This window comes from Doryrhamphus excisus, chromosome 21 (genome assembly GCF_030265055.1).
Source record: "Doryrhamphus excisus isolate RoL2022-K1 chromosome 21, RoL_Dexc_1.0, whole genome shotgun sequence".
Taxonomy (NCBI): domain Eukaryota; kingdom Metazoa; phylum Chordata; class Actinopteri; order Syngnathiformes; family Syngnathidae; genus Doryrhamphus; species Doryrhamphus excisus.
The window spans coordinates 313,364-327,939 of NC_080486.1; the positions used below are offsets into that span (position 1 = coordinate 313,364).

The following is a 14,576-nucleotide window of genomic DNA, read 5'->3' on the forward strand; positions in this document are numbered from 1 at the left end:
GGGTGACGTTTGCTATCCCAGAGGTCAGGAGTGCACCCGTCTGACACCCCCAACCCTCCATGCACGATTCAGCTTGATCACAGTTGGCACCGCCAGCCGCTGCACCTTCAGGCTCCAGCCACCTGAACGCATCGCTAAAAACAACAAGAAAGTACTTCATAGCTCTGTGTACTCATCCCTCGTTCACGCCAGCTGATTGGTAAGTGAGGAGGATTCCTTCTTTAGGAACGGAACATGTTGGTAATTACAGCACGGAAAATCTGTTTACCCAATACCCTTTGTAACATCATTATCCATAATCCATAACTCTACCGGTCCATGCCACCCGATTCATCAATCAATTGTAAAAACACTTTTCATTGGCTCATATTGGTCATTTTTAGACTTGAATTAGATAAAAAAAAACTATGTATAGTTTGTTTTTTGTCGTATTCACCCATGAAGCAGCATCCATCCATCCTTCCATCTTTTACGCTGCTCGGCCCCGCTAGGTTTCTGAGTGTAAGTCAATGCTGAGGTTTTTCACGGCGTTGCGTTGGATGCCGATTGACAATTCCCAAAACATTGTGTTAGGAATGGAATATTCACAGTCTGTCTGAGGAGCGATTAGCTGAGAAGCCTGGCATCCTATCCCAGCATGAATGAAGTTGACAGCCATCCTACCGCCTCTCGGACAGAGGCACCACAGCGTTCCTCTTGGAAGATCGGTCGGCCGCTATCGTGCAATCGCTCGTAGCCACTCCTGTTTGCATTCAATTGTAAACTGTCCTTGAGACTCATTTCAGAGCTGTTAGCATCCAACGTTTTCAAAGTTTGTGTGGTGAAAAGCACAAATATGCAGCAACTGCTTTGACTTGCAAAAACGCCCTTGGTGATTTCATCATTGGAAGTTTGGGAGTTCATCGGAACCAGACTAGGGTTTCTGAAGAATACTATTTGGAGAAATCTCTTTTCAAAACAGAGATGGAATTGACTTTTATTCTATTCATTTCTCCTTTCCTGTCTTTCACTGATAAGCCCCCCCGTCCCACTCAGCACAATGGCTCTATTGTACTAAAGCACACACATTAAGGCCAATATGTTAGCTTCTATTCACACAGACATTTTGATTGGAATACAAAGAGCACATAGATTGGGAAATGAAAAAGTCCCACATACAGCAGTATCACCACAGATCTAAACAATTAAAAGGGATTGTATTCATGCTAATACAGCTGTAATATTAAGATCATCTCCAAATACAATTGTGGAAAGACTTGTGCTCCTAATGTGTTCATTTGAAACCTAGCCTGCCAATTTAGCCACACAAAGGTTACAAAAAGCTCTGACATTCAGCCATCCTCAAAGAACTCATTTGTTTTCCCTCTTTATTGGATAATGATATTCATATTCATATTCCCCCTAAATGCTGACCCAAGGAAAAAAGAGCTATTTCAGAGCTGTCAGAGCATCATCTTTATCTTCACTCTCCAAACGTTGGGGTCAGCCAAGACGGGCGCCGGGCGCGCCATCCTCCCAAAGACTTCCTGTGATTAATGGGTGTCAATTAGGGAGGGTGGGGGGCGGTTGCAGGGAGAAAACAAGCCATCCAAAGAAGATTGGAGCAGAAGAAAGGCTGGCCCAAGAACGTCTCCTTCCCCGACTGCACTGACAGTCTCTCAAAAGGAAGTTTTCAATGTCACGTTCCCAGTTTTCCTTTGGAACCAACTATGACTTGTTTGAGCACAATCGCCTTTACAAGCTGCTGAGGAGTCCAACAGGCTACTGGGGGGGGGGGGGGGGTGTACATAACACACGTGGCGGCCTTACAGTCAAGTCAACCTAAAAGGTGCACCGTGGTTAGCTTCACTCATAAGGAAAAGTAAGCGCTCATGTTGGAGGCTGGCTGGTTTGGTTGGGTTTTGACTTCTTCCTTTGGAACTTGACTGTTTCTTTGTAGTATTTGTTGTACTCCACCAAGCTGCTGTAATGAAGGATATGAAGGTATATTCCAGTATAGAATGATTACTTTGGGGCGGAGTGTGTTGGGGAGATGAAGGTACGCGTTTCTCCCAGTTGGCCGTTGGGGAGATGAAGGTACACGTTTCTCCCGGTTGGCCGTCTGAACACATGATAAGACCACAGCCAACTAATCCCCCCCCCCCCACCCCCCCACCACCACCACCGCCAAAGCCCCACCTTGGAAAAAGCAAAGCAAAGCTTCAAGTCAATATACTCCCAAAGACTAATGGGGATGGGGGGGCTCTCAGGCTTCCATCTCTGCAACTTGGCTGCAAGGTTTGATAAGCAGACTGCCCCCCCCCCCCCCCCCCCCACAACAAATAGAATATGTTGGCATTCTGCTGTTTGTGGGATTTAGAAGAACCTTTGGAGCAACGGCATCGTCTCTTTGGTTTGCCGATGGAAATGTTAGAAATTGGTGACATTTATTGTTAAGTGCTGAACTGTGCCTGTATGATGTAGGACTTGATGGGGGGTGGGAGTGGGGGGGGGGGGTACATCAGCCAGCATATAAACAGTATGCCCACCATCTATTTCGCTTGGCCTAAATAAATGAAAGAGGGCTATATTTTCATTGGAACGTTCCTTGGAAATCAAATGGGCTGTAGATGTGTGAGCGGAGCACTGATTGGCCCCCTTATCTTAGATGGCAGGGGGCTGATTTGACGATGCAAAAAAGCCAGCGTTTCCACCATGCCTTGACTTTAATCTCACTTTAACATCTCTCTAATCCACAGATATGGCATCAAACCAATGGCTCAACACAAACACGACTTCACAGCAACAAATATGGGCTTCCTCGTGTACTCCATCACGCTGGCGAGCAGAAACAGAGTGTGCAAGCACTCCTCATCCAAACGGTCAGATCACCTGACCGGATCTTGAGGAGCTTCTAAGCAGAGCCTCAAAATGCAGAAAGAAGAAATGGGAGCCATTTATTGCAACCAGGCAGTCAGGTCAAATAGGCTGGTCATTAGCTTAAGACCACAGGGCGACGGGCGACGGGCGACCCCCCCCCAGAGCCCCTAAAACAGAAATGAAATGTCCATGAGGAGTAATGAGTACCTTCCTGGTCATGACGTAAGAATGTCTTTGGGCATGCTTGATGCCGGTGGGAATGTTGCTCCAGGTGCTGATAATGGAACTCATGTCCATGCCAAATGTTCTCCACTGGATTTAGATCCAAACCAGTCTGGAAGAAGTCCTTTGTGAAGTGTTGAAGAAGCCACTTCCATTTGACACCCCTGCACAACCTGCAGCTCCGTTACGGCATTGAAGGATCATGATGATGCCCGTCCTACTTTGCGGCATGGAAAACATCTCCTCATCCTGCCAGTAATGCTGGAAGCCATCAGGACCACCATTGCTCCATACCTTCTCATCAAGGAGTAAAACTTTGTCCCAGGTTGGGTGGGTTCCTGCAAATTCCAAAAGGCCAGTTTTTCCAGACACTGACGGACACGTGTAAGGAGACGTCCGGGTATTTCTGCTACCTTGCTTGGCGTTGATGGAAGAACCAGTCACCTTGTTGTGTTGTGTTGTGTTGTGATGTGTGTGCATGTGTGTGTAACCTGCCCCACCCAGCCTGTTTGCCGTTATCTATGTGCACTTCAGGCCCCCCGCCAGCACACCTTCATTACTGTCCCAGATAGCGGCATTGGCAACTTGTCACTCGTATTGATTTCTCTTAAACTGCAATTTACATGGATATTTGTGGGTGTCCTGGGGGCAGGCGGCAGGCAGGCGCACGGCCCGACACCCCCCCCCCCCTCCTTTTGCTCTCCTGCCCGAAGGCCCGGGTGGGAATGTTCCCATCCAATAACGGCTCCACAAAGTGACTTTTTAGTCTGACATCAGCAAACATCCTGCTGTTATTTCTGCACAGTGGATGGACTCTTCACGTGATGAGGGTGCGATGCCTTCCAGGAAACTTGAAACTTTTTGGTTTCCCGGCCAATACGAAAGCATAGAACGTGTACGTGATGTTTTATTGAGGACAGGACAAAAACAAAGCCATTTACGGCCACGGCCGAGGGCATGTCCGGCAGTGCCTCCTCCTCCCCGCACCCAGCACCTGACCTTCTGCATTAGAGGAAATAAAACAATAACCTCCAGCGAGGCGAGCTGCAAATGCGTTGTGATAGCCCTGACACGCCGCTTTCACACAACAATGCCAACATGTCAGGAAGTTGCAAGTTTGCAGCTGCAACGCACTGTCCACGCTGTCAGGGGAGTTCGGGCCCGCACATTGAACGTCACATGCAAACACGAGCAAAGCCGCGGATGATGGCCGCACGTACGCTAGCCGGGCTTCCGCTCCAATCAGACGCCGCCGTGATGAAGCTGAATTTGACTACATTTGATTTCTGGAGAATATCAAACATCCATTTGATGTAACCCGTTTGTTGCCGGGGGAAATGCTCCATTGAACATCATTTCAAGCTTCCTTTGTGGATGGAAACCCCGTGGGCCTTCACAAAAGACGCTGATTTATTTCAAATCCATAATCTCACAGGACAAAAGCTGAACAAGGCGAGAAAAGCCTCCATTGCTGATTGTGCTCACAACTGTCCACCGCATCCTTTCCTCCTCCGGCTTACGTCTCGGTAGGGGTGGCCGAGACCTTCCCTTCCGTAATCATCGCAAAAATAAAGGCCATCGATGACCGTGAAAATGGACCGCAGCGGCAACCGCGGCGACGATGCGACAAAGCAACTTCCGCTCAAACGGAAAGGAGTGGCAGAGACCCAGGCTTAATGGTAACCCGTCCGTCCGTCCGTCCATCCAACCATCCATTCGTCCATCCATCCATCCATCCAACCATCCATCCGTCCATCCATCCAACCCTTCATCCATCCGTCCATCCATCCATCAGCTATCCATCAAACCAACCATCCATCTATCATTCATCCAACCATGCGTCCAACCGTCCATCCCTCCATCCATCCATCCATCCAACCATTCATCCATGCGTCCATCCATCCATCATCTATCCATCAAACCATCCATCCATCTATCATCCATCCAACCATCCATCCATGCGTCCATCCATCCACTTCACCCCAAGGGACCGATGCAGAGTCCGCATCACTGCAGACGTAGCGCCAAAGTAGCGTTAACCCAACTAGTAGAAACCTACTCCAGCTTGCTGATTCCACTTGGGAAATAGGATCTTGTCCACATGCTCGGAGATGAGCCGAGAGCGCAGCCTAGTGGCGAGCAGTCCAGCAGCTAAAACAGCTGACACGACACTGGATGCGATCAATATGTACATTCTCTCTCGTCCAACGGTGCTGTCAATGGTAGACTGAGGCGCTCAGCTAAGCTCTTTACGCTCTCACACGCTAGCTTACCCGTGCAATTCCAGACGGGCTGTTGAATACAAAAATACAATAAATGCTGACGCTTTTCTTTTTATATTAGTAGAGCCAAACCTAAGAGCCAAAAATGCACCACTTCCACACGGGATGAGTGGATGACCTTTTTCCCTAACCCACTAATCAACTAACTGACCACTGACCAACTAACCAGCCCGCCACTAACCAACTAACCAGTGTGCCACCGACCAAGCAACCAGTGTGCCACTAACCAACTAACCAGCCCGTCACTAACCAACTAACCAGTGTGCCACCGACCAAGCAACCAGTGTGCCACTAACCAACTAACCAGTGTGCCACTAACCAGTGTGCCACTAACCAACTAACCAGTGTGCCACTAACCAACTAACCAGTCTGCCACTAACCAACTAACCAGTGTGCCACTAACCAACTAACCAGTGTGCCACCAACCAACTAACCAGTGTGCCACTAACCAACTAACCAGTGTGCCACTGACCAACTAACCAGTGTGCCACCGACCAAGCAACCAGTGTGCCACTAACCAACTAACCAGCCCGTCACTAACCAACTAACCAGCCCGCCACTAACCAGTGTGCCACCAACCAACTAACCAGTGTGCCACTAACCAACTAACCAGCCCGCCACTAACCAACTAACCAGTGTGCCACCAACCAACTAACCAGTGTGCCACTAACCAACTAACCAGTGTGCCACTAACCAACGTGCCACTAACCAACTAACCAGTGTGCCACTAACCAACTAACCAGTGTGCCACCTACCAACTAACCAGTGTGCCACTAACCAACTAACCAGTGTGCCACTGACCAACTAACCAGTGGGCCACTAACCAACTAACCAGTGTGCCACTAACCAACTAACCAGTGTGCCACTAACCAACTAACCAGTGTGCCACCGACCAAGCAACCAGTGTGCCGTCCCCCCCTCTGACCTTGCGGGCATGAAAGTGCGGGGAAGGTAAAAAGGGGGTGTCGGTAAGTAAGTGGGTGTGCTGGTGACGTCACAGCTCCCAGGCAGGAGCCTAATTAGGAGGCCGGCAGAGGACTAGATAGGCGTCACAAGTCGCGCTCGATCGAATCCAAAGTAGCTGACGCCGAATGCGCGGAGAGGCGAGCGCAGGACTGCGAGCCGCGCGGCGACGCTGAGCGCTGCCGAGCACACACACGGACGTCCGGGGGGGGGGAGGGTTGCGGCTATACCGACGACTCCGACGGCACCCCGGCTCGTCTTCTCCGGAGGCGGGGGCAGACGCCGCAAGTCGAACGTCGCTAAAGAAGAGTCCGACCACAAAGTTCCTCCGACGAGTCGCTCCGACCGAAGGCGGATGGCGTCCGTACTTGGAAACAGCAGCCGCGCGTCGGGGGCTCAGGGCGGCCAGGTGAAGTGCAAGCTGAAAAGGAGACGGAGGAGGAGATCCAAGCGAAAGGGTAAAGCATCCAACTTTTCTTCGTCCTTCCGACCGTGCTTTCTGGAACCGGAAGAGACGCGGAGGTCGTGCGCACCTTGACGGCGCAGCTGAGCGAAGCGGCCGGCGACCGTCCGCGTCTCTTTTATTGTCTTCTGCAAAGTTAGGAAGCAAGAAAAACCTCCGATGAAAAGGAACCAACATGCTGGCCGTTTGAGGGAATAAAGTTGAGAGTAGCCGTTCCGTGAATGCCGCATGTGGTTGGTTGACCAAAAACAAACCTTCTCCATCCGGCAGATAAATGTGCTTTTAAGTTGACCAAATCTCAGCTTCGGTCAGCAAATGAAACCAATTCAGGTCCCAAATGAAGTCGCTTGACTAAAATGAGCTCTTAAAAGGAAAAAAAGGCGCCGTTGTTGTATTTTAAATGCCAAACGAGCAATATCCTTTTTAATTAGCAATGTGTCATAATTACAGAAAACAACTGCGCTTAGCCCATTAAAGCCTCCCGCACTGAAATCCAGTCCGAAGGCCTTCAAAGAGACGGGGACAATATTCTAGTTGGCACCGGAGCCTTTACCAGGACCCGGTAATTCCACACCTCATCTGCTCTATTATATACCATATTATACCTCATTATCTATATGTCTATATGTCCTGGTATCACCCGCCTGGCACTCCAGCTTTTGGGTGGATATATCATGTACATATACTGTAATATATGATGTATATATACTGTATATATGATGTGTATATATATATATATACTGTATATATACCGTATGATGGTGTTTATCATCCCACATGTCCCTAAATATTTCATCCACCTTTTGGATATATATATGATATCATACAGTATACTGTATGATATGATGTCATGTATGAATATTTGATATTATACATATCACCCCACATGTCCCTAATTATTTCATCCATCTTTCGAACAAACGCATGATGATTTTATGAAATATCCTGTGGGACATATCCCATGTCGCGGTGTGTTCAGGGCATCGCTTTTCACACACCTTTCTTCGTTTCCTCCCAGTAAGAAAGTGATATCAATATCAGAGAGTAAAATGTATTTTGGTCCAAAAAATTGTAGTGTAAATGAAATCCACTGTTGTGTCCCAGCCAAATGAAATGACATCACCTTTACCCCCGCACCCCCCCAGATCATACACGAGTGCTAAATAAACCCCCAGGCCATCCTCGCAGGCGCCGGGCGTGTTGACATGTTCCGATGCAACAGAATGTGTAACGAGCTTTCATAAACACTTAGTAGATGTCGTCAAACTGCAGCTCATTTCCATAACCTCTCGCTTTTTAATAGCCCAAATAATTGAGACAAGGGAGACAATACATTAAAATATAGCACTGAGGCAAATGTATTTACATAATGGAAATGACAGAATCGGTTCCACGACATTAAGCATTGCATATGAATATCAGACAATCACGCACATTAGCTGGCAGGCCTTCGCAGCGTCTTTCCCCACCGCTCATTTATCAGCGCTGCTGATTCATTCTGATAACACGGAACATTAGGGGCCGTTCAGGCGCCCCGTTGGAAATGAAGTGTGTCTACGGGAAGCGGCCGCCGACACGCCGTCACGCCACCACGCCGCCGCCGCTGAAACGGACGGCGGTACATACACGGCGTGGCTCGTTCCAGTCAAGGTTTTGGGAAGGATGAAAGCACAGCTCATGATTTGTTTTGTTTGAAGGCCACCAAAAATAAGACAAAGCCGGACCCCCCCGTCCCCCCCCCCCATCTTTATCTTACTGGCCGTGGACGGACAAAACACCAAATCATCTTCATCTGCACATTATTACAATCATTTTCACGGACCCAGAAAAGTCCTGGAGGATTAGCACGTGGGGTTTAATCCCGTGAAACGCTGCGGATGATTTAGTCGATGGCTTCCCGGGACGCGGCGCTCCGCGTGGATCCCGGAGCCGGTTTCCAACTCCTGCTGCTCTGCTCATTTCTTGGCTTCTCCTTTCTCTGGGAGGTTGCAGGTTAGCGAGCGGCGCTGCGTTCCCGCGGTGTTGGTTCAGGATGGCAATGTTCTTGCTGTTCTTGGTGCGGACGCACGTCACACGCCGGCTGACCCCGGAGCGGCACACGCGCGTCCTAAACAGACGTGCTGCATACCTGCCGGTAATTGGCGGCAGGCCGGGACTGATGCTCACGTCCCCACGGAGATCTGCCGCCGTATTGCTGTCACAAATCTCCAATATGTGACAGTCTGGTGACGCACGGGAACATCTGGGGGGAAAGTGGCGCAAAGCCTGCCGGCGCAACGCAGGGCGCAACGCAGGGCGCAACGCAGGGCGATGTCTGCCACATCCCGTCCGTCAAGCCCGTCCATCAGTGACCTTTTTTCCTTCCCTGTTATCGCATGTTCTCATACGGCATATGGAGCTCATATTCATGGCTTTTAGAAGGGAGCGTACGCACAGCCCAGATTTATAGACTCACATTATTCTTTTACAAGCAGACTTAGCACCCCCCCCCCCCCCCCCCCCCCACGGTGTACAGTACAGTAAATCAGCGTATCATCAGCAGCGGCGCCAGTGGGGGGGGGGGGGGGGGGACACAGGAGAATATAATTCATGTTGCAATTATTGTTTACACTCTGCCTCCGAGTGAGGGGCGGCGGGGGGGTCGAGTGTAGGAAGGCAGGTGTGGGGCAGGGCGAGAGGACGGGGGTCATTGCTCTCTCAAGAGGGGTCACAGCCAGAACCATTAGTGTGGGGGGGGGGGGGGCGCGTTCCCGTTCACGCACGAGCGAGGAGGTCCATAAGCAAACGCTGATGTGGGAACGCCGGCCACGGCAACCAAGACCACCTGATCCGTGCTGGTCTTCCGAGAACGGCCATCCATCAAATATTGGATGATCAGTGATGGCTGATCAATGTTTTGGCTCCACCGTCAGCCTGAGAATACGGCATGGCTGCATTCATAGAGGCTGGATGAACATGAAGATTTATTATTATTATTATTGTTATTAATGCAGATAGTAATAAAGATAGTCATATTTATTATGAATAAAAATACTGCAGATAATAATGTATAAATAACATTTATTATTATTATTATTAATAATAACATAGATAGTAATAGATATTTATTATGACTAATAATCCAGATAGTAATACAGATACTAATAATTAAAAACATATATTATTATTATTATTAATACAGATAGCAATACAGATAGTTTGCTTATTATTATTAATAATAGTAGTAATCCAGATAATAATATTCATTATTATGAATAATAATAAAGATAAAAATGCAGATAAAAATACCACGCTCACAACTCATTGACAAATGTGGCTCCTCAACTTGCGGAGGTGGAACTAGCCGAGGTGCTGAAGTGATGACTTCATTGTGCCGCTCTGATAATTACCGGGGGCGGGGGGGGGGGCATGTGTGTGTGATGATGCTGCCGCACAACAAGATTATTTTTATCCAAATACTCCAAGCGTTTTCTTTACTGGCTTCAACTGGTTCCTTCCAAACATTTTAACCACGCCCCTAGTGGGCGGGACCACGCTGTCTGGGTAAACCACCAGCATTCAGTCCCTGTGAGGAGAACAAAGCTTTACCAACGTTGGGAAAAAGGCAACTGAAAGCTCAAAATGTTGCCTTGCCGCGACATGTCGCCACGTGTCGCCACACGCCGCCACGTGTCGCCACACCCAGGATGCCGACTTCCTGCCCTTTGGTCTTGTCCCCAGGCCACGGCGCCATCTTTGAAAAGGAGAGGCGGTGCCGTGCAGTCAAATTAGAACAACATTGGCGTCTTCGTGGAAATATTTGGGGAGTGTGTGATGAAGTCGGCAGGTTTAGGGAAACGTAGGCCGTGAAGGAATAGCGTTGGAATAAATCAGACTCGGAACGTTTGGATCAGGGATCAGATCTCATCCTGATGTTCCATTTGCTTTTCTTGGGGTCCTAATTGAAATGACAACTTGGCGGCTTACGCAAACACAGCAGGTCGGAGTTGTCACCAGGACGGTCCAATGTCAGACGGCCTGTGTGTTGTGGGGGGGTGGGGGGGGGGGGTGCTCTCATAGACGTAAATCTCTGCTTTCTGCCCTGAAACTCTTTAGTCACATGTTTGTTTGTTTGTGCTGATAAAGGCATTAAGGCAGAACGACTGGCAGCATTTATGAGGTTAATGAAGGTCAGCGCCAATGGAAAGTGCACGCCGCTCTTCCTGCGTGCGTGTGTGTGTGTGTGTGTGTGCCTATGTGTGTGTGTGTGCCTATGTGTGTGTGTGTGCCTATGTGTGTGTGTGTGTGTGTGTACGGCATCCTGATGAACGGGACCGGTGCTAGAATAATGCAGCTCAGGACAACGTGTCCTCCAAGTGACGGAGTGTTTGGCTGAGGGGGAAACGCTTGCGACTGACTGTGGTCTCTCGAGGACGGATGATTAAATGACCAAGGAGAAGAAATAGCAAACACATTAGCATAATTAGTAATTATCTTGTAATAGTCCCTCTTGGCTTTTTACAGCACAGTCGTCAGAAATGTACGTTTGAAGTCAGCCAAAAAGGAAATGTTGAGGTGCTGCAGTCACGTGCACGCCCCCCCCCCCCCCAAAAGGTGCAGAAGGTGACACTTGCGTTAATTAGTCTGTTGTTTGATGACTCTCAGACTTGGAGAGATAAGACTACGACTCGCATCTCCTGTTGCACGTGTTGCCATGACGACAAGACAGAATGCTGCGCTACTTCATCAGTCCAACCTGACTCCATCAGGAAACATGGCTGGACTCCCAAGAGCGCGCACGTGACGCGTGATGCTTGCCTCCGCCGGCGCTGGTACGGTGCGTGCCGCCGTGTTGGACTTCACAGTGAGCTGTCAGTCTTCATAAGGACAGACGTAACACAGCCAGTCAGCGCCATTATTGCCTTCCGTCAGTGTGTGCGTGCGTGCGTGCGTGCGTGTGCGTGCGTGCACTCCGCCAGACACAACAGTGAGGAAGAGAACGGAGCCGCCCGGAGCGACTGTCAAAAGCTTTGGGAGGTGCTGCTGGCTGCAGGGAAACGTGGTGGTGTCAAACGCCAGCTGCTTCCTGCTCTTTGACTCACACTTCAACTCATTTGTTCAACTCGGCTCTTTGGCTTTGCTTTCTATCGCTTCTATTTCTACGGCGTCTTTTCGGCATGGCTTCCACTTCCACTGGCCTACACCAGTGGACTTGGACATGCCCGTCTCAGCAGCGGTGTGCTCTAAACCGGTTCAGAAACGTCTTTCCTGTGTAAACACGGCCAATGCGAGCGGTACACTGGGCTACCCGCGGCGACCAATAAAAAGCTTTTGTTATCTTTGAACGCTTGCCGTCGAGCCTGAGTGGCCAAACGCTCCCGTTTATGATCCTAATTAGCTGGAACTGCGCCATCATCCCGAGTCATCGGGCCTGGAGGCCGGCCAGATGCTTTGACGGGCCGCAGCCCGACTCTTTCATTCCCACCTTCGCTCCTTCACGTTTCTCCTGTTCCATCCACCTTTCCTCACTCGCGCCTTTCTTCTCGGCTGGAGGTCTGCCATTGTGCTAAAGAGCATATTTCAAAGGCAGGAGATAGCACAGGGAAGGTATTAAATATGAAATATGAAATATTATGGACTCTGCGATATTTAAAAACACCAAAAGAAAATCAATATACGCTAATTCCTCATTGATCACGGTGCTAAATGTACTTAGAAATGGAATATTTCTCTGGAATACTGCTGGTTCCTGTACGGTACTTCCTGTGCTGGCTGACATCCTGCCACCTAGTGACCAGGGTGGAGTACTACATCCCCTAGTGACCAGGCTGGAGTACTACATCCCCTAGTGACCAGGCTGGAGTACTACATCCCCTAGTGACCAGGGTGGAGTACTACATCCCCTAGTGACCAGGGTGGAGTACTACATCCCCTAGTGACCAGGGTGGAGTACTACATCCCCTAGTGACCAGGGTGGAGTACTACATCCCCTAGTGACCAGGGTGGAGTACTACATCCCCTAGTGACCAGGCTGGAGTACTACATCCCCTAGTGACCAGGGTGGAGTACTACATCCCTTAGTGACCAGGGTGGAGTACTACATCCCCTAGTGACCAGGGTGGAGTACTACATCCCCTAGTGACCAGGGTGGAGTACTACATCCCCTAGTGACCAGGGTGGAGTACTACATCCCCTAGTGACCAGGGTGGAGTACTTTACTGCGTCTAGATATTTAGGAAATACTTAATTTGGGCTAAAACACAACATTTGCTGAGATCTTTGCAAGCATGGCTTTATGAATGAATTTACGGTCCCGCAGGGCGAAGCAAAGTGGCGAGGGATGAGAGTACGCACGTTGATCAGCAGTGATGTCGTGTCTCGCCACACGGCAGCGCGGCCGCCCGCTGGGGTCTGCTGACACGGCAAAGACAGCGGATAGCTCACCTCGTGGCAATCATCCAGTCGGATGAAGCGCTTAGCCGCCCCTTCCCTCGCCGTGGCGCGGGGCGCCTGTTGGAGATAACGTTAATGAAGGGGGCTTCAGCCAAGAATAGACGCGTCTTGCTGGGAGGGGCGGGTGCCGAGGGCGTGGGGCTCTATTTCCACGCTTTAGTATTTGGCTGAAGAGCATCCCTGAGGAGGTCAACAACCCAACACTTAGCCTACACTTCGCCACCGGGACGGCCTGCGGAGCCAACCCCAGCAGGTCCCCGTGGGGGCGTTGCACCGTCACACATCTTCCATTTGATCGGCGGGCTTAGGCTCCACCAACGCCAACAGGTCCGGGTCAAAGCTCCGGGAATGCTTTGCTTCCGTCCATCCCTCCATTAGTGATCCTGTTGGGGTCGCTGGGAAGCTGGAGCCTATCCCAGGGGACTTTGGGACACTGCCATGCTTTCACCTGATTGTGCCCTTCAGGCTGTCGATGAGTCGGTGTTGGATTTCCAGGTGAGTGTGGTTGATGGATGGCAGATGAGCCCGTTATTGATTATTATGATTATTAGTAACTAATAATCTAATCAACTAATAATAAATGATTATTAGTGAATCCTCTGTCGTACATGGACTCCAGCATCCTTGGGAGGCTGACGCGCTTATCTTCCAAGTCCTAGAAAAAGGTCCACACCCTGGTCGGAGGAAGGGACCGGTAGCCGACTCGGGAGTTTTCATGACCTCCAGGCCGTTCCGTGCGATGCACACAATCCTTTCCCAGTTGGTTAACAGTCACACGGAATGCTGTTTATTTTCCCTCCTTTCCGCCCTGGTTTGATTTGTACAGCTTGAAGTGCTGGAGCGGAGTGGATGTGTTTACCTTTGCTGGAAAACGCCGAGTTCCAATCACCCGGCCATTGCCTTTGATAGCTCAGAGTGGATTTGGTTTGGCCAGATAAGACCCGAGTCCACATCAGTTGAGATTCAGCTGAATTGTTTGTACGTACGGTCCATGCTTGGATGGATTTGGCATGAAGGTTAGGGCTTTTTTCCTCCTCTGTGGGGCTGCAACCTTCGCTGATGGGTGGGTGGGGGTGTGGGGTGGGGGGGGGGGGGTGGGGGGGCAGGACTCTGGGCGATGAATGCTTCCTTGTAAAAAGGACAAAGACAGGAGAGTCTTCATGTGCGAGTCCATAGTCGGCCTCTGGATCCCTTTGGCAGCTTCAAACCAAGTCGGCGTATCTGCAGGCCAACTGTTCCAGACTGGGGAACCAGACTGGGGAAGCAGACTGGGGAACCAGACTGGGGAACCAGACGGGGGAACCACTTCTACCGATCAGTGACGTTAGTCTGTCAGAAATGATTGTCAATAAACG

General features: G+C 50.0%; 1 protein-coding gene across 1 annotated transcript in view; it reads left to right on the top strand.

Annotated features, from left to right (window-relative positions):
* Positions 1-6,447: 6,447 nt before the first annotated feature.
* adarb2 (adenosine deaminase RNA specific B2 (inactive)) overlaps positions 6,448-14,576 on the top strand; it is an 89,464-nt gene continuing 81,335 nt past the window's right edge. The window contains exon 1 of the mRNA XM_058059849.1: positions 6,448-6,784. Coding sequence (XP_057915832.1) covers positions 6,682-6,784 — 103 coding nt within the window. The 5' untranslated portion in view covers positions 6,448-6,681. The remainder of the gene's footprint in view (positions 6,785-14,576) is intronic.